The sequence below is a fragment of the Leopardus geoffroyi genome, chromosome B2, assembly GCF_018350155.1.
Source record: "Leopardus geoffroyi isolate Oge1 chromosome B2, O.geoffroyi_Oge1_pat1.0, whole genome shotgun sequence".
In the NCBI taxonomy this organism is placed as follows: Eukaryota; Metazoa; Chordata; class Mammalia; order Carnivora; family Felidae; genus Leopardus; species Leopardus geoffroyi.
Window position 1 is genome coordinate 110852092 of NC_059332.1, and position 27775 is coordinate 110879866.

Genomic DNA, 27775 nt, shown 5'->3' on the forward strand with positions numbered 1-27775 from the left:
AAATTTCTCATGTTGGTAAAATAGATCCTGTATTTACTCTTAAAGTTTCTTTCATCCCCTCTGTAGGCAACAGACTTTTCAAATAGGGCTGCCAGATAAAATACAGTATATTCAGTTAGATTTGAATTTAATTAAAAAAGTTTGTGTAAGTATGCCTCAAGTATTTCATGGGACATATTTATGCTAAAAAAAGATTTATTTGTTGTTGATCTGAAATTTAAATTTATCTAAGAACCTTTTCCCCCCCTAAAACAGGCAACCCTACTTTCAGATGGCATTACACAGCCCAGACCCCAGGTGACCATTGCCCCTTTGGCCCCAGGATGTTAGTCAAGCTCTAGCAAGTTTGTGGCTCCCTCTGCTGGGAAGCCTGCCCCCATCTGGCTGGAGCTCCACTCCAAGGCTGTGAGCAGAAGTAATGGGTAGCCTTTGGAGAAAGTATGCTTATCGGGAGTCATGAGTAAATCCATGCGCATGAAGCAAGGGGCATTTTGAAGAGTTGAGCTGCAAATTTTATTTTTCCTCAGTTGTTTTATATTTTAGGAATTCTCATAACCTTATAAAGTTACTTACTCTTTGATTAATTTTGAAATCATGACATCAATATTTTATTTTTTCTGCTCTAGAGTGGATATTCATCAAACTCTTCTGGTATTCCCTTGTAACTTGGATCCTAGAAAACTTGCAACTGTCTTTAGAGTCTTGTTTTGTAACTTCCAAAGGTCAGAAGATAGAAGTAGGATATGATTTTCAGTGATTAGTGTTCTGGAAATATACAATTTGGAAACCCTAGCTGTATAAATGACTACTCACAGTTTTTTTCTTATTATGATATTGTCTTATTATGTTTTACCTCACTGTGAACGTTGTTCAAATCTTTTTCCGTAGTTACTTTTCATAGTACCCAGGCATATACTGCAGAGTTGCTGAGGTATGGGAAACTTTTATCATAAACCTGTCTCTAAACTTTTATAATCAAATACTGTGAAAATGGACGGTTAACAGTTTGAGCTGACTGCCACATTAAGACTTATTCTGGGCTATTCAAGTTATATTCTCCCTTGAATTGCAATTTTGGTAGATTGAGGAACAATGTTGGCTAGATAAGGGAAGAAAGATGGAGCCAAAAAATCTACTCTCTGAGATGTTGCTGGGCCCCGGGTGCTTTTTTGGAGGGGCCTATCTCTTTCTCACACAGTTTTGGAGGAGGGATGTGCTCTTGACCATGATTCTGGAAGCAGGAGGCTCTGGGACCTGGCCTCATGTTCACGTAGTCAAGGAACAGCCTGCAGTCCTTTGACTGGTGGGAGAACATTTGGAAGGCAGAGAGTTCACAGTCGTCTTCTGGAGAAAGTGTCTATTGATGACTGGTGCCTGGTATCAGATAAAAGGCAGTGTTCTAGCCAACAAGGAGAGCAACCAGACTAAGCAAAGCCAGAATACCAGACAGCCAATCAGTGTGTAAGATGCTAAAAGGGGAACGTTTTGGTCATAGCATCAATGTGAAAAGCTATACTATCACCAGTAGTGGTCATTATCCTGAAGGATTCTGTTTAAATTTACGGAACTATGCCTATCTTAAACTAGAAAACATCACCTTAGGAACTCTGAAAATGAGGCTTTGGTAAAATAAACCTCTAATAGTTCAGATAATTTATCTATATTATATCCTACAGTGGTGAGCTGAAAATGAAGCAGAGTTGCCTAACACAGGGAGCACATCATAATTGGTTCTCAATAAATATTTGGTGAAAGAACAAATGAATTAGTAAAGGATTGAAACTGCATTTGCATCATTAAACAACATTTTTTTTCAAACTTCATGGGAGGATTAATCCATGACTTCCTAAATCATTCTTCATATCACTAAGAATTTCATCCTGATAATCCATTAACACATAGTCGGCTAGACATTTTCAAGGCTTTCTTCTATAATATAATCCTCTTTAGTAAGTCAGAAGATAAATACTTTGGGAAAGACACGCGAATGTCTGTAACTGCAGCTTGAGAGGAAGTGAACCACTGGAAATCTAAGGGAAATGCTTTCAAAAGATGATTTAAGTGAACTACAAAAAAAAATCATAGAAAACCAGTTTATTACACATTCAATCAAACGTCAAAGACAATTTCTTTCAAGAATCTAAAATATGTTACTTGTATATTTTGAGGACTATTTCCACTTAAAAAAACATACAGATGAAACACATAGGGATTTTTTTTTAACTTTACAAATTTTACTTTTCTTCCACTGTGTTTTCACTGGTGGCCTTTGAGTGTTTAATGTGTACTTAGCATTGGGACTGTAAGGAAGGGCAAACACCTATCGTTGCTATGTGCTTGTTGTAGAAAATTTACTTCTAACTCTCGTGAAGTTTAGTTAATTATATTCCATTAAAAGAAACTCAGGTCCTATCCCATGATTATTAGTAGATACGATACAATAACAGGAATGTCAATATTTTGAAGGACAAAATCATTCCTGAGAAAATGAAAGAGATTTAAGTTTGAGCAGTTGGTCTGAAAATATGTTACAACTGAAATTATATGCCTCAAAACAAGAGCAATGAGGCAGAACTGAATTTGTTCTTATCTACTGACACGACATCACCAACAGGGTGACATTTACTCACTGGCATGTGCACTACATCGACAAGTCTGAATACAAGTGCATTCATTTAAGAAATGACAACTCTGGGAAATCCAGCAAAATAGTAGTTTTTACCATGTTTATCTGTTGAAGGACCTTCACCCTGACAGACTCTTTAGTATTGTAAATAGGGAAACACATTTTAGGGAGGTTAGCATTGTTGATCCCAAACTGCTGCCCAGGGAGTGACACATGACTGCACACTGTCTTAAAAATAGCTGAGGCTTATATACATCCATCCAGAACTTCACCGGTTCTTTTACCTATACACATATATACAAACATGTGCACACACACCTCTCAATCTTTTATGGAGTGTTTTTCCTCGAGGTGGTCCTTAGTGATTATTTTAATCTAGTTTCACCTGTACAACTATATGGAAACTGTTGACACTTGGAACTACCTGGGAAATGTACCTGGGCAAGGTGTATCCATTTAGAAAAGCCTTTATTAAAAGTAGGGAGAACCTTGGCAAAATAAAATAAAATAAAATAAAATTGCAAAACTTAATTACTATAGATCTGTAATATGCAATAGTATTAAAATTGTCATATATATTATTTATTATAGTTTTAAATAAAACTTATCAGACTAATAAGACTTAATATAATCATCTCCTCGATCACATTTACTCCTCTGAAAGGAAGAAGAGGAATACAATCGCCTCCACTGCATCTAATAAGGTTTCTGGGAAGCATTTGTATCATCAGGGGAATAGGTGGATCGATTTCCTATTACTAGTTTCTGTAAAGGTGTGATATCATTGGTAACACAACACTAAGATGAAATGAGAATTTGTCAACTCCGTCTGCAACACCAGTCAATGTGATGTTTTTAAAGGCAATACCTTTGTTTTAATTTTTAACTTATCTGTAGTACTGCATAGATATGACAAAAAGAAGTAAAAAAATTAAAATAAACCTCTGGAAAAAAGAATTTTGCCTATTAACTACCATAATGGAGACTGTGTACAAGTGACAATGGATTGTCAAGGTATTATTTCAAAGTTCTCTAATGCTCTCTTATGTTAGAGAGACTACTGGTTATGAATCCTCTAATTGTGGAAGGAAGAAAATTCTAAAATTTTGTGAATTTAGATATATTGGGGCACTGGTGTTTGGGGTCTGAGAGTTAAGTATAAAAGTGGGTGTGGCTATAAAAGTGAGAGCTTATAAAAGTGGGTGTGGCTATAAAAAGGTAACAAGAGGGATCCTTGTGGTGATTGAAATGTCTGTCTCTTGATTATCAATATCAATATCGTGATTGTGATGTGTTACCATTGGGATAAACTGAGTTAAGGGTGAGTGAAATCTCTTTGTATTAGTCCATAAAACTGCATATTAATATGAAATTATCTCAAAATAAATATTAAATAAAAGTTCCCAACTTAAAATTTTAATTTAGTTAAAATTTTAAACATATAAATGTTTTCTTATATTTTAGAGTTCAGCTGTCACTTGTCTGCAAATGAGACTCACAGATGATGAAATAGAAAAACACTTGAGAAATAAATACTAAAGGAAAAATTTAGAAATGTGTTCTAATGTTTAAGTAAAGTTTTGTTCTTTTCATGAACATATGAACTCCTAGGAGTGATTTAATTATGCAGGCATTGTTTGTGCAGGTAAAACATCTTTATATATCTCTTAATTATACATTATAGATGTAGATATAAAATTATGGTCTTCAACATCTAACAAAGTCTATCAGTAATAAGAAAATTCGGAAACTGGTTTAAATTATCTGATAGTTTCTTAAGAAAAAAGATTCAGTTTGGGCATTTTGGGGATTGATCAGAGTGCTGAGTGAGAACATCTAGAAGTGACAATCAACAAAAGGAAACCCTGCCTAAAGATATTAGAGAGACAAGAACAGGATCAGAGGGAAGTAAGAACAGATACAATTTTTAAAATAGGTGGAAACTCAAGGGGATAGATAATACAATAACAAATGAAAACCAGCAGAAACAATGGAAACAATAATTAATAATAGAGCAGATCCACCAAGAACCCAGATAGTGGAGTTATCAAAGAATTTAAAATAACTATGTTTATTATGCTTATAGAGATAAAAACTGAGCTTGACAATTCCTACATAATTGACATATGTGTATCTCTCTTTGCATTAAGCAGCAACCCTGGAACTAAAATTAAGGATTGAATAAAGAGATAGTTATGAGGCAGACTAGCAGGCTAATGAGATTTGAAAAATTATTTAATAAATTGAAACCAGTTCAGACAGAAAATATCCAAAAGGAAAGATGCCGAGAAAATTGAAGAAAAATGCAGAAGATACATTAAGGAGACATGGAGGAAACAGTGAGGATATATATCTGTATAATCAGAATTCCAGAAACAGAGGAGAAAGAAAATGGAATAGAGGCAACATATGGAGATAGTATGACTTAAATCATTCCAAAACACATGAAAGACATCACGATAGCATCAAGAAGCTTGATAAAACTCAAGAAGGATTTTTAAAAAATGTATAAAGGAATAGAAGAATAAAAAGTGGTGAAACAGCAAAGTAACAAAAAGAGTACAGGACACTGCTGATTATGAAAGACAGGAAGAAAAAATAAATTCAGCTAGAAAAAAATCACTTTCAAAAGAGAAATGAAAAGAGTGAGATCTAACTTTACAACAGAAATACTATAGGCCAGAAAAAAATGAATTAAAATATTTAATGTGCTGAAGGAAAATAGCTGCAAATCCAGAATCTCATACCTAGCAAAAATATTCAAGAAGGAAAGTAAGATAGTGACTTTCAAGCAAATGAAACAAGTCATTTATAACCCTCAGATCTGTACTGAGGGACATATTAAAGGGTGTGCGTCTGGTAAAAGAAGAACAATTCTTTCTGGAAACTCAGAATTTCTGGAAACTCCTTGTGTAGAAGGAATAAAGAACACGGAAAAGGATACACATGTATGTAAATCTAGAGCAATGACTCTCAAATATTAATGTAATTTAGAGTCACTTTAAAGGCTGGCCAGACAACACTGTGAGATCCCATCCCAAGATTTTGATTCAAGATGTCAGAGGTGGGCATTTACATTTCTCATAAGGTCCCAGGTAACGCTAATGCTGCTGGTCTGAAGCTCACATTTTGCAAACCATTGAGGAACATTGGTTTATAAAACAATAATGTCTTGTGAAATTTAAAATTTATATTGAATTCAGTCTATGCATATATGCACAATTACTTTGTGACAATGGTAGCTCTTCTGTTCAATAGGAAAAAGATGTCTTTTCAGTAAACAGTCTCAATAAATGGTGCTGAGTCAACTGGATATTCATATTAAAAAAAAAAACAATACTCTATCCCTTTCTCACACCATGCACTAAAATCAGTCTCAGGTAGATTGTAGGTTAAAATGAAAGGCAAAAATAATAAAACTTCTAAAGGGTACTATCAGAGAATATGTGAGTGACCTTGAGATATTCTTAAACAAAACCCCCCAAATACTATTCATTGAAGAAAAATTGAACTATTTTAAAATTTAAAATTATACTAATCAGAGACCATATTAAAAGTGCAATGACACTTCACACACAAAGTTTATACAAATGGCCAAAAAATATGAAAATTTGCTCAACCTCATTAAAAATCATGGAAATTATACTCAAACTACCATACAAACATGCCTGTTCAAAATCAGATGGGATAAGTTAAAATGATGGATAATAATAAGATATGTGAGAATGTAGCACAGTGAGAAATCTCATATACTTTTGGGGGGAGGGTGAAATAGCACAACCATTTGGAAAAGAGTTTGGTGTCATTTAGTAAATTTGAAGATGCTCATCCCACGTGACCCAGCAGTTTCATTCCAACATATACCCATGTGCACCAACAGACATATATTAGAATGTTTATACGTCATGATTCATAATAGCCCAAAATAGAAAAACAACTCAAATCTCCACCAACAGTAGAATAGACAAGAATATTGTTTATAAAATGGAATTCCATGCATCATCACCAAATATGAACTAACTACATGCAACAACATGGAGAAAAGAGCCCTCTTTCACAAACGTAACACTGAATGAAAACAGCCAATCACAAAATTAAAATGAATGATTGCATTCATTTAAATTTAAAAAAAAAACAGGAAAAACTAACTTGTAGTGCACAGCCACCTAGTTTGTACAATTTAAAGAAAAACAAGGAGGTGATGACCTTCAAAATGAAGATGGTGTAGCTTCCTTTGTTGGAAGGCAAGGCAAGTAGTTAGGAGGTGAGGAGAGAAGGGCTATGTGGGTACTGACAATGCTCTATTCCTTAACTGGGGTGGGCATTTACACAAGTCCGTGCTTTGCAATATACCACTGAGCTGTGCATCTTGTTTTGTGCCCCTTTCTGTATGTGTATTTTATTTAACAGTAAATGGGATAAAGTATTTTAAAATGTAAATTACTTACTATGTCCACTTTAAATATAATAGCAAACCAAATTGTGGTTTAAAGTTGCTTGAAAACACCAGAAGTCCTTAATTTATTTTTTCCAATAATACTTTAATTAATCCTTTAGTTAATTTATTCTTCTATTCTAGTTCTTACATTACTTTGCATTAATTTGGCAAGGTAAATTAATATTGAATAAGAATCAAACACTCTGAAGTCATCTGGATAAACACCTTGTTTAATTCTTAGGTTACTTTGCATATTTATTTTGGTTTCAGAACTGATTTCAGATGTAAGAGTAGAGTAAAATTATCAGAGTGAGGACTTAATAGTTTGTAAATATAATGAAGAAAATTCTTATATATACCTGTCTGACCTATTCCAACAAACCTACTGCATGATAGAGGCAATTTACACCATATATTGATATAGTAAAATGAACCTATTTGAAGAAGCCTATCATTTATAAATAATAAAAATATAATCACTAAATATAGGTCACACCATACTTTGGACTAACAAAGTAAATTTTATCTTATAATTCCTTTCTAAAAATATGGTCTACTGTTTCCATCTCAGAGAACAAAATTAAGTAATTGGTTTTTAAGTACCTTTAGGTTCTAAGATTTAAGCCTACTTGCATGCTAACAGGTTAGCTGGCCAGAGTTTCATGCATGCTGTGGAAGTTGCAAAACCTCTGAGTGAGAGATAAACAACTTTATTACTCAGGAACAGCAAGTAGTCTAAGCACCAACATATTTTAGGCTTGTTTCCTAAGCCCTGATTCTCACAAGCCTAAGGGAAGAGGGTCGGATGTTATTGGCCCACATAGTAGGTGGTGTTACAGGACAGTAGCTTTGAGAACAGGGGACCAAAATAAACCTGCCTGCCCTGTGCTAAGAAGGGAGATACTACCTCTATCTTCCCAAGCTCTAAGCAAACCTTTCATTCAGATGGAGGTACTATCTCTAGCTTCCAATCTCTTCCAAGGCTGTGTACTAACACTGTACACACAGCCTTGAAAAGATAGGAGAAAAAGGGCAGTTTGTGCCCTGCTCCTATGACATTCAGAAACGCGAGAGAGCCATGAAGAACTGTCTCTCAATATTGGTGAAACCTCTTCAGAAAATCTCTTTATAGAATCCACAGGAGACAAATTTTCTTCAAGTTCTAGAATATTGGCCAAAAAGAAACTTTTTGAAATCTTTTGAACTGTGAATTAAATTATGTTGATAGTTCACATTATATTCAGAATGCCTTTGAAGAGTCATAATTACATAAAGTCCTAGAAGGACATTAAATAAATAAATATATGTATTATATTAAAAAATATAGTGTGTGTGAGTGTGTGTGTAATTTTCTGCCTTCCCATTTAAAGTGTAAATTCCTTGGGAGTAATGACTGTGTGTGTGTATGTAATGTATTCTTTTATTCTGGTTCTTACTAAACTTTGCATTAATTTAATGAATAAAATGCCAGAGGTCTGTCATCCTTCTCCTTTTTCTTTTGGTGAACATCATTGCTAAAGGACGTGTGCCTGTAATCTGAGGGTTCTAATAGTCATCAAGGATGACAATGTTTACTTGTCTTCAAGACCGCCAATCCATAGAATCCACAAGAACGTCCCACACAGTGGAGCTCAGGAAATAATTGTTGCATTCAGTTGACTTGAATTTAGGACCCTATTCTAGTTTGTAAGCCAAAAGTTGCTCTTAGGGACACGCGCAGTAAAACATGCTGTGCTTTGAAAAGAGAAAACAATCCCTTTCCTCAAACCCTTAGACAGTCATCTGAGGTTGAAAGACTGTTCATTTAATGATGATTCCAGTATACAGGTGTGTAACACTAAAGAGAATGATTGCATGTGTCTCCAGAAATATATGCTTTATTACGAGATGAGAACTGTCTATTTTTCCTTCCTCTGGGACTGTTTTTGTTTTTTGCCCCGGTGCTCATTTCCATTCTGTTCAATAGTAAGTCAGCAGCCAGAATTCATCGTTGAAATACTATTCATGTAAGTTCCTCCAGAGGTGTAATCATCAACACAAAGCTTTGGGACCACTCTGGTCTCCTTTTCTAAATTAAACATATCTGTCAACAACAAATGCAAAAAGTACAAAATATTTCTGTGTACTTCCCACATCGAAATGATCTCCTAAGGGACTTAGAAAACGTGTGTTCGTGTGCATTGCCATCTACAACAGCTACTCGCCGGCCGCTCCGGGGTCTTGCACACAAAGGGTGAGAGAAGGGCGTGGGGGAGGCCGCGAGGCGTCGATGCCCCGCCTGACCAGGTGATGCCCGCTCGAGTAGCCTGCCGAGGAGTGGGGACAAGGGGAAGGCTAAACTTGGGGCTCAGGATATTTGCATGCGGGGGAAATCGCAGTCCTCCCCAGCGGAGTCAGGGTGAGAGGAGCGGGGTGCGTGCGCGAGCTGAGTGAGCGCTTACGTCGCAGCCAGATCTGTGCTGGGATAATTAGAGAGGAGTTGGGCTGAGCCGAGTCCTCTTTTAGCAGCGGCAGCCGGGGCCGCAGCAGCAGCGGCAGCAGCAGCGGCAGCAGCAGCGGCAGCAAGAGCCCGGAGGGGCGCGCCTGACTCCCGCCGCCCGGGGCCCCCGTGGAGAGGCCCGCGCCCCGCAGCTGCCGCCCCGCCGCGCCCACCGCCCCGCGGCTCCGGCGCACAAAGGCGGCGGCAGCCGGCGTGGCCTTGTCCATCCAGGCGTTCGAACCCCGCTCCCTCCGTTCTCCTCTCCCGGGGACGCGAATGGCCGGGCCGGGCGAGGACCTGGGACGCCGGTGGCTCTAGCTCCGCACCCCCACCCTCCCGCTGGGAGAGGCAGCGGGCTGCTGGCTGACGATGTGGTCGCGGCTGCTCCCCAGTGCGTCTCCGGCCCGGGTCCCAGCTGCCGCCCCTCTTCGCTGCTCGCTCCATCCCGCGGAGAGGAGTTGATGCTGCTGTCGCCGCCGCCGCCGCTGCCGAAGCCGGGGCTGATGGATGCCAGGGAGTGCCGCATTGCTTAGCGTCCCCGCCTCCGGGTTTGCTGGTAGGAGCCCGTCGCTCTTCTCTCTTGCTTTGGGGTTTTGTAGAAAAGGTAGAGACATTTTAATTTTATCCTCCACTCCTCTTCTCTACCTTCTCTCCCCCCGTCCCCCGCCCCCAACCTCGCATTTGAAATGTGTGTTCTGGGAAAGATCCCCCTCCTCCCTCCACCTCCCCCCTCCACCCCCGGGATAATTCCGTCGAAATAAAGGGTTAGAGGAAGGCAGAAGTTGCGGGTGGGGCTGGGGGGTGGGTAGCCCACGCTGGTGCCAACGCCACCAAAACCCTTCTGGTGTCTTCTGAGATCACGGTGTATCTAGGAAGGGAGGAGGGAAGGTGCGCTATCTGCAGAGTCTCCGCCTAATTGGATCATAATCATTTTAAACAAAATCCCACAAATGCCTTTTAAGAATAACATCTTTAAATAAGCATAAGGAAAAATAATTTCCTCCCCCCCCCCCCCTCCCCTTCTGTCTTTTTCTTTCTGGCAAAGACGCTCTCTCCCCGCCCTGGAGCTCAGCGCTGAAGAGCCACCTTATTATTAATCAGAATTCCCATCGTTATCCCTGGCAGGCGCATCCTTCAGTAGGGACCGCAGAAGCATCACAGAGCTGGGGCTGAGATGTGCGTGGGGGTTGTTTTTGTTGCATCTTGGAAGAGAAGAGGACAGCATCAAGATCAGTGCCAACCGTGCTGGGTGGGCTCAGGGGTGTTTTGTTAGGGTTGAGGAAGGACAAGGAGTGTTGGGCCCACCAGAGGTCCACAGCTCTTTAAAGGAAAGGGAAGAGGGAACCAAAGTGAGGTGTTGTTTTTAGGGGTGGGAAAAGAAGTTCGTACTCCCACAAAAGAGCTGCCGAGAGGCAGGAGCAACAGGGTACTGGTCTGGACGCCAAGACAAACAATTTCCTGTACAGAAGAGGAAGCAGGCGGCAGGGAGGTCTGGAGGCCAGAGTGTGGTGGTGGCAAGGGCCAGGTCTGTTGTGGGACAGTCAGCAGGAGGAAGGGAAGGTTCAGGAACAAGCGGGACAATGACTCATTTACAAGCTGGTCTCTCTCCTGAGACCCTGGAGAAAGCTCGCCTGGAGCTGAACGAGAACCCAGACACATTGCACCAGGACATCCAGGAGGTGAGGGATATGGTCATCACCAGGCCGGACATTGGCTTTCTGCGCACAGATGATGCCTTCATCTTACGCTTCTTGCGGGCCAGGAAGTTTCATCACTTTGAAGCTTTCCGCCTTCTGGCCCAGTACTTTGAGTACCGGCAGCAGAACCTGGACATGTTCAAAAGCTTCAAGGCCACTGACCCTGGAATCAAGCAGGCACTGAAAGATGGCTTCCCTGGGGGCCTGGCCAATCTGGACCACTATGGCAGGAAGATTCTAGTCCTTTTTGCAGCCAACTGGGATCAGAGCAGGTAAATCCTAAATTCAAACTTGTACTAGGGATTCTTTTACTCCCCCATTTTCCGGATTTTACCCTGAGTCATGTCATGTCATAGTTTTACAGCTTTGGTGTTTTTGTTTATTTGGCTCATGGGGAGGGGAAGAGAAACTGAAACTACAAAATGAGGTTTTGGTGGACATCCTGGGCAGTGGAAGAAAGGCTTTTCTTTTTACCTTTGAAACTCTTGCTTCGTGAGCACCTAGTTTCTACTGCAGCTTTAAGTGTTTTCCAGAACTGTGTTATTGTGCTGCAATCTGAATCATTCGCCTTCTAAATACAGCTGCTCTATTTTTCACCCCTTGAATAAGTTTACTGTTCTATGGAAAAATGAGTCTGAGAGTGGAGACCACTTTTCCTCCTTGTTCCTAAAGAAATTCTTAAACTAAATTCATCATCATCATCACTGCCATCACCATCACCATCATCCTCATCATCACCATCACTATCACCATCATCCCTCTTCTTAGCACTGAAGTTTTATTTTTAAAGAATAGCGTGGTGTTCAAGCAAGATCAAGTAGTTTTGTGGCTTGGAACTTTTCTGCTTGGTGATGTGTAGATGAAGGAATAATACGATGTGTGTCACTTCAATGAAAAGGAAGAGTTGTGCCCTCTCGCTGAGCATGCCTGCTGACACTGAAAATAAAGGCTGACTGGTGTGTGTGTTCTACACCTGCCACTAATCTAAAGAATGTGTTTCCTGTCTGATGTGATTTCTCATCTTTTGTAAGGGAGTGGAAAACGTTCAGATATGTCAGTTGGTAGACTTTTGAGCTCTATTGCTTTTTAATGGAGGGGAAATCATATTTTTATTTCATCTATGTTATAATAGCAAGATGCAGAGAGGGACTCTTCCACTTGCTCAGTCAAAATTATTTTCTCAGACTGAAAGATATAAAAAATTATGAAAGACTCTTGTGTAAGGTAGTTTCAATTAAGTTCAAAGCTAAATATATTTCATGGGACTTAAAAATGTTAGCAGAACTATGAATCATAAGAAGCTGGTTGTTATAACATTGGTGTATTTTTAGTTCTGTGAATGGTGACTTTTGATGCATCTGGTTAGTTGAAAACATCTCAGGAACAATTGTAAAAGACTTTTACAGTTACTGAGAAAGTTTATTGATCTTACAGCTTTCTAGATAGGCTTCTTGGATTATTGAAACCTTAGAATGTGAGCTAATATTTTAAACAGGGTTTTACTTTTTTTAAGTTTTTTAAAAATATTTTTATTTATTTTTGAGAGAGACAGAGAGAGAGAGAGAGAGAGAGAGCAGGGGAGAGGCAGAGAGAGAGGGAGACAGAGGATCCAAAGTGGGCTCTGTGCTGACAGCAGAGAGCCAGATACAAGGCTCAGACTCACAAATCATGAGATCATGACCTGGGCGAAGTCAGATGCTTAACTGAGTGAGCCACCCTTAACCAACTGAACCACCCAGATGCCCCTAACAGGTTTTTTTCCACTCTTTATATAGTCACCTATTCCCTGTAATTCTAAGTTGAGAACTACTCTGATTTCTTTTAGATAAATATAAAGACAAATTACTACCTGAAGAATCATAAAGCTAAGAAACTTAGAGTTAGCTATTGAGGGGGAATAGAGTTCTGTTTCTTATTTTGGTTATTTATAAAGATCTCACTCTACTTTTTATGAGGTGGCAAAGTTTAAAGGACCAAGAAAAGCCACTATTTGGCCACAATTTCTCTCTAAGAAATTTTTGTTTCCTGTCTGAGATGGACATTGTAGGGTTATGCAAATCAATTATTGTGTATATCAAAATTGAAAAATTTCTTCAAGAAAGAACCTAATCCATATATCAGAGTGGCATTTTGTTTATTGTGAGCTACAGTAAAATGGGAGCTGAGGAAATTTTATATTTAAATATATCTCAAAATCTCTCTGTTAAAGATATTAGAGAGGCAGATTGCATTCAGTGAAGCTTGCATACACATCAGACCTTTATTCACTTATCTTTATAAGTGAACTAATATTCACACTGACATAAATCTAGTTAAGATGAAAGAGTTCTTCTCTATATGGGAAGTTAATATTCCAGATTTAAAGAATATGTTTTAGTTCTCTATCTCATTCTTTCATAGATTGGATAGGTTACTAGTAATCAGAATCTATCTCCTTGGAAATCCATAATGGGTGATGATTTATTAATTGGTATATAAAATTATTTTTATAATTTAAACATTAAAATCTCATACGTGTGAAATTAAAAATGAGAAGCTATTTCTTATTAAAAAAATACTCTATCAGGACCCTTAGGCTAAAATTTGTAAATTCTGTTTCTATGGTTGGAAATAAACAGGTATAATCAAGAAGTTATAGAATGTCAAGAACAGAAGGTACACAAGTTATTTTGAGCTTGTCTAAAATTCCTCGTATATTCTTAAAAAAATCATTCCCTCCTTCTTCCTACCTGCCCCCTATCTCAGATCTACATGTATCCAATAACAAGGACTCATCAGTTCTATCGTCTAAACATTCTCTGTAAACTTTTATCATTGAGATATGTGTCTAAGAACTGCCCTGGAGCCTGCAGGACAGTTTCTGGCGATACCTTTCTGGCAGTATCAGGGTCTCACCAGCCCTTCTCCTACCTTTGGTCTGAATCCTTTTCCTTCCCACACTGCGCAGCCTCAATTTTTAACTGACTGGACTTCTACAGAAGTCTGTGTCACCTTCCCTCGATGTTTACCTTACTGCTGTTCTGTTAGTGAACATGCTACCTGCCAAATTCTCTTCGTTCCCATGCCTTCCCTGTTCTGGGAGTCAGATCCTGCTCTCATCCTTCCAGACCAAACAACCTGGGTCTCTTGAGAAGACTGCACATCTGATCATGATTTGGACCACCTTCCTTGTGTTGTTCAGTGAATTGCCTGGCTTTCAACAACTTTTTTGAAAAGTAGCATTGTTTTAAAGAAAATAAAATAGCATTGTTTTAAAGAAACAATAGGTGGGAATTACACAGGGAAATTCCAGAAACGAGGTAGAAGAAAGTGTCTCCTTTATTTGGAAATAAGGTTATTTCCAACCTCCCAAGGGAAAAGCAAGATTATTTTTTCATGAATTTTGAAAAATTTTGTAAAGATCTCTGAAATAACTGATCTGTATAACAAAAAAGATGAAGTCTTATGTTATTATATTTACAATAGCACGTGACCTAGAGTAAATGCAAATCTATATTGAGTTGAAGTGAGTTACCCATTAAAAAGAAAGAATTCTAAGTAGGAAGTTATCTTATATATACTTTCTCCTATGTTAAATTTGTAGGACAGTTTTCTGTGCTCCTCGGGAGACTAGCAAAAGTAAATGTGTGTGAGCTGGTGACTATAAATAAAATAGTGGCTCTTTCCACTGCAATGTAGTGCAGGTCAGTTTCAGGTTATTGCAAAGAATTGGACCATTTCCAAAGCTTTTATAAGAGACATGGAATCTTCAGGAAGACTAAGGTAAAATAATAATATTCACAGCATTATCACATTCTAATATATCTAAAAAATAATTAAAATACTGAAATGTCAAAATGACTTTCAATGTGATTTGTGGTTTTTCTCAAAAGGATAGAACAGGCTCAGATTACTTATTACATTTATTGAGTAGGCTCTACCTTTGTAAAGATTCGTACAATTTCATCTCATTTCTTTCAGTTTGTCTAACATAATTTCTGAAAACAAAAGTAAATTCCACAAAATTACAAACAATTGAATCGTTACACCACATCACTAGGATGCAATAATCTTCCACATATCATGTGCTGTATTTCTTTCCTGGATGATAGTGCCCTGATTAGGACTCTACAGATACCTTCAAACTGTCCATTTGATTGCAACAACAGAACGTGAGGATAATGTAACACTGAAGCTAGAAGGGATCATACTACTTTAAGAAAAGGGCGTTTGGAATGAAAGTAGATCACAGTTTAGACCCTAGAGCGTGAGAGCAGGTATCTGAGAAGTTGAAATTCACTGGACCGTAGTTCTTGCAAACACTCGTGAGGAAATTATGTCACCTGAAACGTCCTGATGACACCCATTCTGATAGTTGGCCCGTAGGCTGTCAGCATGCAAGTAGCATTTTACCTCATTAGAATTCAGAGTAGTCCTCTACACTTTTGTACAGCAAACAAGCATTTATCTGGAAGCTGGTTAATAACCTTTAGAAAACAATTACATACAGCTAAAATAAACGACTCCTAATATAGTGGCAATTCAGAAGCACTGACCGTCTTGCATTATGTTTGGCTTGTCATGATAAACATTGATTATCACTTACAGTATTGAAGCTCTGGAAGGGATAGAAGACTAGCAGGTCAAACATCATGCTATGATTCTCTAACTTATCCTGGAATTTGCCTAAAAAACATATCATTGTAGTTTGTTTGTTCCTATTGTGTGGCTTTTTCATAAAAAAGACAATGATAATGTTTGCAAGTTCAGATTGAATTATGATTCTGCTCACATTTATTAAAATAATGTGGTCAGTCTCCAAACTGAAAGAAGGTTAGGTTGATAATAGATTAAAATTTTAAGATAGACATAGATTATACAGATTTGTTTTAATCCCACCATGAAGTTTTATTCTTCTCTGGAAGTGTGCTATGAAATAAAATAAAATGAAGTAAAAATTGCTAGGAACAGTCAAGCACAATTAACTAGATAATTAGGGAGAAACACTCACACTCAGTGATCTTGAAAACAAAACAAAAAAAAAACAAACAAAAGAAAATAGGCTTCATCTTGAGGCCTGATTTTTGAAGACTCAGTTTATTAAAGTTTATATTTATTTATGTTTCAACGTTTTGTTTTAAGGTGTTATATATCGTGTCAAGGTCAGGAATCCTTACCTTTCAAACCCTGGAGACATCATTGTGCTATGTTATGGGTGGGCTTTGAGATTCAGTCAAAACTGGAAAAGCATGTGTGGATTCCATGGCACTTCTGTTCCAGCAGAACCTCTCTGTATTGCTTCCTTATAAGGAGGCTCTTTTAACAAAGATTCTGGAAACTGCATCTTATTCCAGACTATGCCCTTGGTTCATACCATGGAAAATGGGAAAGAAAAAAAAATTGTCCTGCGAAATGTTAGTGGAATATTGGAACGAATCTCTGGAAAAAAATAGGACGGTCTCTAGAAACTGGGGCAATTATACAGTAATTAGTGAAATAATCTTGAAATAACAGCAAAGACCAAGAGTGCCAACCTTAAAGTAGGATGTTGATTGGGTCTGACTTGAACTGGGCTATTTTCATATTTTAGATATAAAACTTTAAACAAAGTTGAAGAGAAGCAAAGGATTTGAGGTTTACTACACTGCACTGACAGGATACCTCTAAAGAAATGTGTAAAGATATTTTAAAACATAAGCCGATAGTAAATTACTGTTATCTAGTCAATGAACACATTTCTTCCATTCTTAGAAAGGTTGAACTCTTTTACATGACTGAGGGCAAGTACATATATTTTACTAACATAATAAACAGTACTACTGACATGAGGGAAAGGATGTCCCTGTACGTCAGGTCCTTATAACATCAAATAACTGAACAAACAGTACTCCATTCAAATCATTAAAAACAAAAAGTGCCTCAGGTGGTTGAGCGTCTGACTTTGACTCAGGTCCTGATCTCACTGTTCGTGAGTTTGAGCCCTGTGTCAAGCTTTAGATCCCCTGTCGCCCTCTCTCTCTGCCACTCCCTTGCTCATGCTCTGCCTCTCCCTCTGTCTCTTAATAAATAAATTGGGGCGACTGGGTGGCGCAGTCGGTTAAGCGTCCAACTTCAGCCAGGTCACGATCTCGCGGTCCGTGAGTTCGAGCCCCGCGTCAGGCTCTGGGCTGATGGCTCAGAGCCTGGAGCCTGTTTCCGATTCTGTGTCTCCCTCTCTCTCTGCCCCTCCCCTGTTCATGCTCTGTCTCCCTCTGTCCCCCCCAAAAAAAAAATAAATAAACGTTGAAAATAAATAAATAAATAAATAAATAAATGCTGAAATACACCTGAGTTGAGCATTTGTTATATAAAGGAAATTTAGTAGGTGACAGGGCAAATAAAGACATATGACATATTCTTTGTACCATCAAGAGATATATGACCTCTGGGAGGAAAAAACATGAAACATTAAATAACTACTAGAAAGATTGTAAGTGCTTAATGAGAGTGCCATTTGCCTGCGCTCGAAGTTCAGGGCAAAGGGGCAGCTGTGGACTACACAGTGTTGTGCCGAGAGAACATCACCTTCTCTGTTACCTGAATTCAATCTTTTATTGTCTCATTTTAATGCTTTAATTAATTACTTTATTTATTCATTGATTTAAAACACTTTTATAGCATGTGTGATGTGCCAGGCACTCTTCTAAGTCCTTAGCAAACATTAACATAGTAAATCTTTATCACAATCCTACAAGGCCAGTGTTATTAACATCCACATTTTGCAGATTAGGAAACTGAGGCACTGGGCGGTGAAATATTTCACCCATGATCATACAACTAGTAGGTGAATTGGTCAAACTTTTTTTGTGTGTGTAGACAGCTATCAACGTAAGTCTAAGGACAAACATAAACCTAGCGGAAAAATTCCATCTGTCATTTACAAAATCTTGATTGAACGTCAGAATAGACAATGAGAAAGTTAAGTTGCTAGAATAAATCTTCTGAAGACAAAGACTTAGCAGACATTTGCTTAGAGTATTCTACCCTGAAGAGTTGCCTTTCTGACATTTGCATTTTTTCCATTACAATTCTATTTTGTTTTGTTTTACTTTATTTTATTTTGGTGGCAGTAGGTGCACATTTTTTAAAACTTTTTTTCCCCCAAAGAAAGACATTATTCCTGTAGATGTTTCATTTTCAGTGATTCACTTGTTCTCACTCACCTACACTCCCACAGCAGTAAAACTAAAGCAAGGCTCAGACAGCTAATCTTCTGCACTCAGTGACACAAGCCAGACAGATGAATATTTCAGAGTTCATATTTTCTCTAGGGTTTGTAGACTTCTCCTCTTTCTATTCAGACTCTTATGAATGTCTTCTTGCCTTTCCTTCACCAAAGCCTGCTGCTGGGGCCAGGCTGGAACATGCCCTGGAACCTGGCATGGTGCCACGTTGGTATTGACTTCCTGATCTGTCTTCTGACATACATACCGCTGAGACCTGAAAAAGCAGATCAGCTATTCATTAGACTGCGTTCTAGGTACGAGGCACCATGGGGTGTGGAGAGAACTGAGGTGTCAGAAGGACCCGGCTTCTCATCTAGGCTCCCGGCTTTACTCCCATGGTGATTGTGGTCAAACTGTTCAAATTCCCTGAGACCCTGTGTCCTCATCTCCAAAATAATAGGAACAAAGCCAGCACAGAGACTCTGTGCTTGTTTTGAGATTAAGATAATGCATTTGAAATAGCCTTGGAACTCTTAAATGATTACACAGATAGAGGTGTTATTATTGCCACTGAGTAATATAAAACACCTAGATAGGTTCATCAACTTTAGTACTGATGATACCCTGAGGCGTTAATACAGGCAATTCTTCGCCTTTGTCTTTCCCCTTAGCACCTTTCTAATAGGAAGTGCTTCAGACATTAGAAACATGGCTTAATGAAAACTGAGGGGAGGGGCAGCCTTAATGAAGAATTTAATAATGGCTGATTGATTTAGTGACAAAGGGAAATTGCTTGCTGTTGTGCTGTTCAGTGTGATGCCAAGATGCCAGTTTTTCCTTGTCAGGCTGGAAGAAAAGATTGGGAAGTAGGAAGGTAATGACTTGTTTGTGATTTAGTTTGCTCTTTGCACCGATTGTAAGTTGTAGAGGATGCCCCAGGAGAGCACAGGCCAGTCAGCCCCCCAAATCCTTGCGTGGCCTGAGGCAGAAGAACACGCTTCCTTGGTCTTGATTGTACAGGTAGTAAATAGGAGATATAGGTGTCAGTCTTCTCCATGCAGTTTTTACATATTATAGCAGCTCTGCTGTCTTTCAAGAGCCATGGTCTGTATAGCTTGGTGTCCCAGTTGTAAAATCCCTTTCTGGTGTTATTATTTCTTCTTACTACATGCTATGCATCATCCTCTCCAAGTTGATTTCAGATTCAGGATTTACTTAATGCTGTTTTGGAAAGCACAATCCAGAGTCAAGAGCTGCATTAATGTGCTAGTTTGTTATTTATGGCTTTCTTCCAACATACGAGGGAAGAAGAAAAATGGTGGAGCTTCTGTTGTTGGGATGTAAACCTCACACATGAACATATTTATTGCAGTGACCTCAGATTTGTAGAGTACAACAGCTAAACAATTTCAAAGAGAAGGATGAAGGTAGGATTCCTGAAGATATAAAATCCCTCATTTCTTTGGAAGATATTTTACAGACTTTGGCAAAATCTCATGTAATAAGATTCTGCTTATGAATAGCCTGCTGAGCTGTTAATGGTAGTAATGTGACATGTTTGACAACAGAGGACTGGCATGTCAAGAGTGGTTTTGACCTGCCCTTTGAATACAGTTAGCTAAGATGTTTTAATGTTTCTTTTCTTTGATTTAGACATATAATGATTTAGATAAAGATCATTTGATTCTCTTTTTGAAACAAGATATTAAATTTAAAAACTTGATGAAATTTACTCTTGAAAACTTTGCAAACATGCTTTTCTTCATTGCTGATAATAGGATTTGCCTTGTTTTATTTCCTTTGGAATAACAATATATGCGTAAATTTTTCTCTTGACTTGGCCTCAGTTTTGGAAAACCATACTCAAAGTGTGTTATTTGAAACAAAATGCCTCTTGAATTCTGCCTTCACTGGTGCTATGGTTTATTCTCACTGCAAATAATACATCATCCTTCCAAAGCTGATTTCAGATTCAAGTGTTACTTAATGCTATTTTGGTATTAATGCTATTTGGTATTTCTATAGGTAACATAAGGATGATCATAACGGAGATAGATTCTAAATTGGGCTTTTCTAATTAAAAATACTTTAGCATGATATTATGATGAATTTCAGGAATTAAAATGAACATATATTTTAAATGGGGCTCTAAGCCTAAACCAGAAATATAACCTTTTTCCTTCATCTTTCTAGTCTGTGTAGGTCTATAGACTTTTTGTCATAACACTAAGTTAGGCCGTTATATTTATAAAGGAGATAGGCCAGCCATGGCGTGACAAATAAAGGTATTCAGCCGTACATATTTCATAGATTTAAAGACAAATAGGTAACAGAGCTCTACACAAAGTTTTATTGTCTTATGTATTCAGGAAGTATTTTGAGATGTTATATCCTTAGGCCTATAAAAAGCCTGTATACTTTCCAAAGATTTAAAAATAATTTTTTGATCCTCGCCTTTTATAAGAATAAGTTATCTAAAGATCATCAATAATTTTTAAGTGTAAACAGCCTTCATTTCTGATTATATCCTGCCTAGTACACTATGTCTATGGTTACCATTACAATAAAAAGCATGCTCTGTATGTATTCCAACCAACATTTACTGAACACTTTCTGTACACCTAGCACTATGGAAGAGCTTTCACCTGCATCATGTCTTTGACTTTCCTCTCCTCCCCCCTTCCCCCACCCCACCATCGCCAGTGAGATATAGTAAGATAATAATAGGTACTTCCATTTTTCATATTAGGGAACTGAGGCTCAGAATTACAGATCAATGACATGTCCTGGACCACACAGCTAATGAGGGACAGGGAAGGAATTCCATCTTGAAGTCTTCTGACACCATGCTTGATTAATGTTGGGATCCCAAAGGGATTCTATTCCAAACTACTGATTTTACAGATGAGGAAATGATACCCAAAGCAAGTGAAAAATCACCTGAAGTTCCTTCTGAATTACTATGCTTTCTCCATTTGCCTCCAAATGTTTTTAGAAGTAAAAATAGAACTACTCCCTCATATGTACTCACCGTCTCATACTGTCTTCCTGGTGAGCCCATTACTTCCACTCACCTAATCCAGCAATCCTCTTCATCTCACTTGTTTCCTGAGGTCAAGATTTATTTCTCTAGCTTTTCCTAGACATGTCCACCTGAATATATGAGGGGAGAAAACTTAAAATGCAGGCTGCTCAAAAATTGAAATTGTTAACATTTTCATAAATTCAGTGATTCCTCTTGAAATGCTGGGATTTCCTTCTTGAATAATTATCTCATTTTCTTCTCAGCTCTGATTACATTACCCTTTCACTTACTTGAACTTAAGATCTGTATGTTTTTGACTCTGGAATTTTCACCCTTGAGCTTTCTCCTGAGTTTAGGATCTACTTTTTCAGATATTTACTTGATATATCTTTCTGAGTGTACCACATATTTCTCATACAATGGGTTTTATTCTAAACTCTACATTTCCAACTATCCCCAAAGGTATCCTCTTCTTGCATTATTGATTTTGATTAAAGATTTTACCATTTACTCAGGCTCTGAGGCTAGAAAATCTTTGTGTGTGTCATCTTTTACTCTTCCTTTAATCTTAGTCTCAGCATCTAATCAAGTATCAAATTTTAACAAGTTCATCTCTAAAATACTTCTCAAATTTGCCTTTTTTTTTTTGCTCTTCTTTCTGCTGCCTTCACTGAGGCTGTGTCTTACTCCACAATTAGTGTTCTTGTGCTCTAGTCTACTCCCATTTTACAGCAACATAAAGAGCATTCATTGGGTTCTTCCAATGTGCCAGGCACTGTGCTAAGTGCAAGGCTGAAAAAGATCAAGACTCAATCACCTTTCTTTTCTTGCAGCTTTATGACATAAACTCAGTACAAGTAATTAAAATCTGTTGACAGTTTTAGACCCTAGTGTTATTTAACCCTAGTGTTCTTGTTTATTGGTAAAATTTCTTCAAATCTCATTTTTTTTTTAAATTTTGGAAATATGAAGGTACAAGTGTTAGAATTCCTGAGAGTGTTCCTGAGCTGCTTAAAAAACTACCATGCCTAGTTTTCAGGATAGTCGAAATGAGATTTTAGAAAATCATAGGAAGGCCTGGAAGTAAAGAAATGGTTGTAAAATATGAAACAGTGTATGTTTTCAAAAGCATTTTAGTTTGGTTTGGTAGAATACATGTTAAATTCTAATATGTCCCCTGAGTGCAGTAAATAAATGTTCTCTTAGGAGAAGATTTTTAAATAAAATAATCTTAAGACTCCTGAGGTATCTTAAAGGAAATTTACAGTGTAGTAAACACTATCTATAGTTTTGGTGAAAGTGGTTGTCAAATTTAATGCAGTACATTTCTATTGCTGATAGGTACACACTGGTGGATATTTTGCGTGCCATCTTACTTTCTTTAGAAGCTATGATTGAAGATCCTGAGCTTCAAGTGAATGGATTTGTTTTGATCATAGACTGGAGTAACTTCACCTTCAAGCAAGCCTCCAAACTTACACCAAGCATGCTGCGACTGGCTATTGAAGGCCTTCAGGTAAAGATTTATAAATTACCCAGTTTCTCAGTCTTTCAAGTTTGATTTCTCTCATCTGATGTGTTAGAATGACGAAATGTCTTACTTACAGAATAATAAAAGGGGGAGCCTGGGTGGCTCAGTTGGTTGAGCGTCCGACTTCAGCTCAGTCATGATCTCGCAGTTAGTGAGTTCGAGCCCTGCGTCGGGCTCTGTGCTGACAGCTCAGAGCGTGGAGTCTTCTTTGGATTCTGTGTCTCCATCTCTCTCCACCCCTCCCCTGCTCACACTCTGTCTCTGTCTCTCTCAAAAATGAATAAACTTAAAAAAAATTAAAAATTAAAAAATTAAAAAAAGAATAATAACATTTTTTTTAAAAATAGTTTTTAAGCACAAGCACTAAAACCATAACTGGACAAAGGATTATAGAAGGAAAGTTGAAAGATGTGGCCTTTTCGTAGATGGGAGTTTGTAATACTGAGTGCAAATCTTACTACATCTAAACATAAATGTGGGTGCCAATTGGAGATTTTTATCTTGAGAAGCAGAACAAAGAGCACGTTTTTGATTTTAATTATTAGCTATTTAGCTTTCTTGTTTTGTTTCTCTTTCTTTTTCTGTGTATTAATTAATTAGGTAACTATTTGCTTTACTACTCAATTTAACCTGATGAATTGAGGATATGATTATTAATACCTTCGTGTTGCCCAAAAAGCTGTTAGAAAGGCAATCGGTCAGTATGTATTTTGATATTTAAGATTTGTAATAACTGTTTTGAATTACTTCTCTAGACTTAATTGGGGATTTTCTTGTTGCTGCTGCTGCTACTGCTGTTGTTGTTGTTGCTGTTTTTGGTGGAAAGCCTATCACATAGAATTTATATAGGAATGGTGCTTCTTCCAGGGAATGACACTTACCTGGTTAGGAATTACAAAATGGAAAATCAATTATTAATTAGCGACATGTCATAAACCTACTACTGATAATTTCTTTTTAACTTTTAGGATGTCCTTCTGCTCTCTGTAGTTCGCTTTATGGTACTTTGTATACAATATTTATGGGATAAATTTTAAATTCCTAAAAAAGATTTGAGAAGTAACTCTTCAGTGACGTTATTTACTGTTTACTTTCCGTGTATTCAACATGCATTTTAGAGGTTTGCAAGTCAACAGTCGATTTTTGTAACTTTTACCACTGAAAATACCACTCGTTTTAAAATAACTAATTATATCTTTGTCATTCATTAGGCTGGAAGGTCAGACTTTATTTTTTTATGTTGAATAGCCAAAATCATGCAGACCTCTGCTCCATAGGAATTTCTGACTGTGTCTGTAGGCACCTAAACTGATGGCTGATGACTCAATAAAAATGGTCCTCTTCTCCAGGCAGCAGGACATCATCACCAAATTGAATTCACAGTTTGGATGTTGCCTCTGAAATGAATGAGACACACTGATCCTTTTTCTCTATATAGGTTTTTCCTGATGCAGGTTTCCTGACTTGCTCTTGGTGAGTCAGACTTGCTGCTGCCTTTTCTTCAACAACACCTTTTTTAAAACTCCTTAGAGATAGATAATAGGTGTTGGGAGAGGACATAGGATAAGCATGTTTGGAAATGTGTATATCATGTAGAATCACTCCTGATTCTACCCTGTTGTCAGCAGCGTGTAAAGTGTCCTTCGCTTTGCGGGGTGCTTGGGTGACCCAGTCCGATAAGCATCCAACTCTTGATTTCAGCTCAGGTCATGATCTCACGGTTGGTGAGTTCAAGTCCCACGTTGGGCTCTGCACTGAATTGAGGAGCCTGCTTGAGATTCTCTCTCTCTCTCTTTCTCTCTCTCTCTCTCTCTTCCACTTGCTCTCCCTCAAAAATAAACATTTAAAAAAAATAAAGTGTCACTTTGTAAAGAAAATTGGATTCTACAACCATGCTACCTAACACATAATGGTAATCTAGCCTTTTATAATTTTTTTAACCTGCCATCTTCTTTTTTTTTTAGCTTTTTAAAAATGTTTTATTTATTTTTGAGACAGCACAAGCAAGGGAGGGAAAGAGAGAGAGGAAGACAGAGGATTTGAAGTAGGCTCTATGCTGACAACAGCGAGCCCGATGTGGGGCTTAAACTCAAAAACTGTGAGATCATGACCTGAGCCGAAGTTTGACACTCAACTGACTGAGCCACCCAGGTGCCCCTACCTGCCGTCGTCTTCTTTCTGCACTAGGGATAGGCAGGCCTTCAGCTACATGAAGGACTGGAGAACTCATATTATTTGTAAGAAATTGAAAATAAAAAAAGCATCTCAGGATAGACTCAGTATCTTGCTATTTACCAACTTACATGGTTTTTGGAGTCATTTAATAGTAACATTGTAAGCCATTCCAGGAGAGAAAACTGACAACTTGGACATGTTTGGGAACTTCCCTATAAGCATGGCTACTATCAGAATTTCTTTAAGTGCTAAGTGTCAGCACAACAGGAGCTACCATCAATTTAAATCTTTGTGTTTGTGTTGGAGAGGGAAGGATCCCTTGTGCTGGCTGCCCGCCTTGTTTCTATTTCCCATAAATGTTTCAGTCCCCTTACCTTTCTCCCAGGACCCAGACTGAGTAAGAGAGTTGATTTCCTCTAATGGCCAACTGGGAAGCCACCTAAAGGAACTCTTTCTGGGAATAAATTTGACTTGTTACTAATCTTTAAACTAGATGTTTCTCAAGTTCAGATTGATTTTTAAATGCTCTGTATCTCTGTCTCTGTCTGTATCTATGACTACTTCTATATCTAGATCTAAAAACAATAGCAATTCTGAATAAGAATATAAGATATGCTAAAAATGTTCCATTCATTGGGGCATGGGGCATTTCATAGTCTTCTACTGAAGTAACATTTTTTTATGGCTTTTGTAATCATGACTCTGTTTTACTTTGCATATATTTTGTATGACATATTATTGCATATTGATACATGTTTCACTCTAAGCATCAATTTAAACTGTTTTTTTTGAGATTAATGTAAGTCCAAAAAAAAGTTTGAAGTAAGATATATACACAATGTCAGGTTGCTAAACACAACTACTACCCTCATCAAGACCACCACCACTACCACAATAGTAAACCCCTTCCAATGAACCTAGTCAGGGAAATGAAGAGATAGGATATTTTGTAACAACTCAGTGAGAATTTATACCATGCTATAATCTTGCTATAATATATTACTTTTTATTTAGGCGAGCACAACAAATATTCAAGGTACTTGAACCAAAAATAAGAAAGGCTACCAATGGGTCTAGTGCCAGGAAGAAAACTTACTTTAATTATGTGTGTTATTAATAGGATGACGTAATTGTGTTTTGAAGAGGCCCCATCTCTTTTCCTTTTTAAGTGATTGTATAACCTTTCTAAATTCACACACCAACCCCCCCTTTTCTCAAGCAAAAGAGGATTTTGAGTGATCTGGCTAGAGATAGCACCTGACACCTGGGAAAAAGACACATAGACCATTGCTTTTAAGATCCACCTATGATCAAAGTGCAAGGTCAATAGAAAGATAATGCAGAGGGGTGGAAATAGAATGGTCTTTAGAGGCAGATAGACCCGGGTTTGGATGACAACAATGCTACATATTAAATACTTGGGCAAATGACGTACCTTGTTTGAATCTCAGTCCATTCACTTATACCAATTTTAGAGTATTAAATTAGAAACGATACATCTTTTGCTTAGGAGGTGATAGCAATGCTCAAAGTAATTGATGTGGATAAGCTCATTTGTCAGGCGGCATATTTTTCTGCAAGTGTGCTGTTTTTCTTACAATTCAGTGACTACTTAGACTGTGAAGACTTAAAGTTGACTGACTTTGGGAATCTGAATAACATCACATTTTGCTTTTAGTTTTCAGGTTTTCAATACACAGGTTGCATTTTTTTTTTTATCACTTCACTGTGTGGTTAAGTAACATCTAGATATTTTCACGTTAGACGCCAAATGAAATATTTGTTCATGTTGGAAACCAAATGAAAAACGGAATTGTTTCACCTGGTGAAAATTAATCTTTATTTTTTGGGGGAGAAACTCCAGGCACAGTGGGAAAGATAGCAAATATGTGGATATCCTTGGCCTGGATGGATGAACAAGAGTTTACTAAGTGGATGAGGACAGGAAGAACCTGTCAGACAGGAAAACTTTGGGGGGGTGTTTTGAACAAACACACAGCTGTAAGGGGTCAAAAGTACGTGATAAATCTGTTTTGAGGAAACTAGACCAAGAAGTGAATTGAGGCAAATGATCAGAGATGAGCAAAGAAAGACTGGCTGAGAACTGTTTCAATGGGGTGGCGGATGGCACCCTATGTGGTTTGGCCTGTGTTTCTCCAGACTTGGGGAGGTTTGGGACAGGAAAGTGACCTGGTGACTCTTCTGCTTTGGAAAGATGTCTCAAGTAGAAGAATGGACTTTGATAGAAGGATAGAGAAGTTAGAGTTAGAGAACCTCCATACTGGGGCACCTGGGTGGCTGTCAATTGAGCACCAACTTCAGCTCAGGTCATGATCTCGTGGTTCATGGGTTCGAGCCCCATGTCAGGCTCTGCACTGACAGCTTAAAGCCTGGAGCCTGCTTCAGATTCTGTGTCTCCCTCTCTCTCTTCCCCCACCCCCCCTTCTTGTGCTCTGTCTCTCTCAAAAATAAAATACACATAAAAAAAAATTTTAGAGAGCCTCCATACTACCGTGGTGGTAAGTACGTTGATCTCAATTTATAGAACAGGAAATGAAACTTCAAGAAGTTTAAGAGACTTAGCCAATTTTTCTCACCTGACATGAAGGGTTGAGTCCAG

The 27775-nt window shown here is 38.0% G+C and overlaps 1 protein-coding gene across 2 annotated transcripts in view; it reads left to right on the forward strand.

Moving 5' to 3' along the window:
* Positions 1–9532: 9532 nt before the first annotated feature.
* Positions 9533–27775, forward strand: part of CLVS2 (clavesin 2) — a 71256-nt gene continuing 53013 nt past the window's right edge. Inside the window, exons 1-3 of one of the 2 annotated variants that reach the window (XM_045499453.1) lie at positions 9533–10147; positions 10589–11512; positions 22791–22965. In XM_045499453.1, the coding sequence (XP_045355409.1) occupies positions 11124–11512; positions 22791–22965 (564 nt within the window). In that variant the 5' untranslated portion in view covers positions 9533–10147; positions 10589–11123. The remainder of the gene's footprint in view (positions 10148–10588; positions 11513–22790; positions 22966–27775) is intronic. The other variant, XM_045499452.1, reaches the window with a different exon arrangement.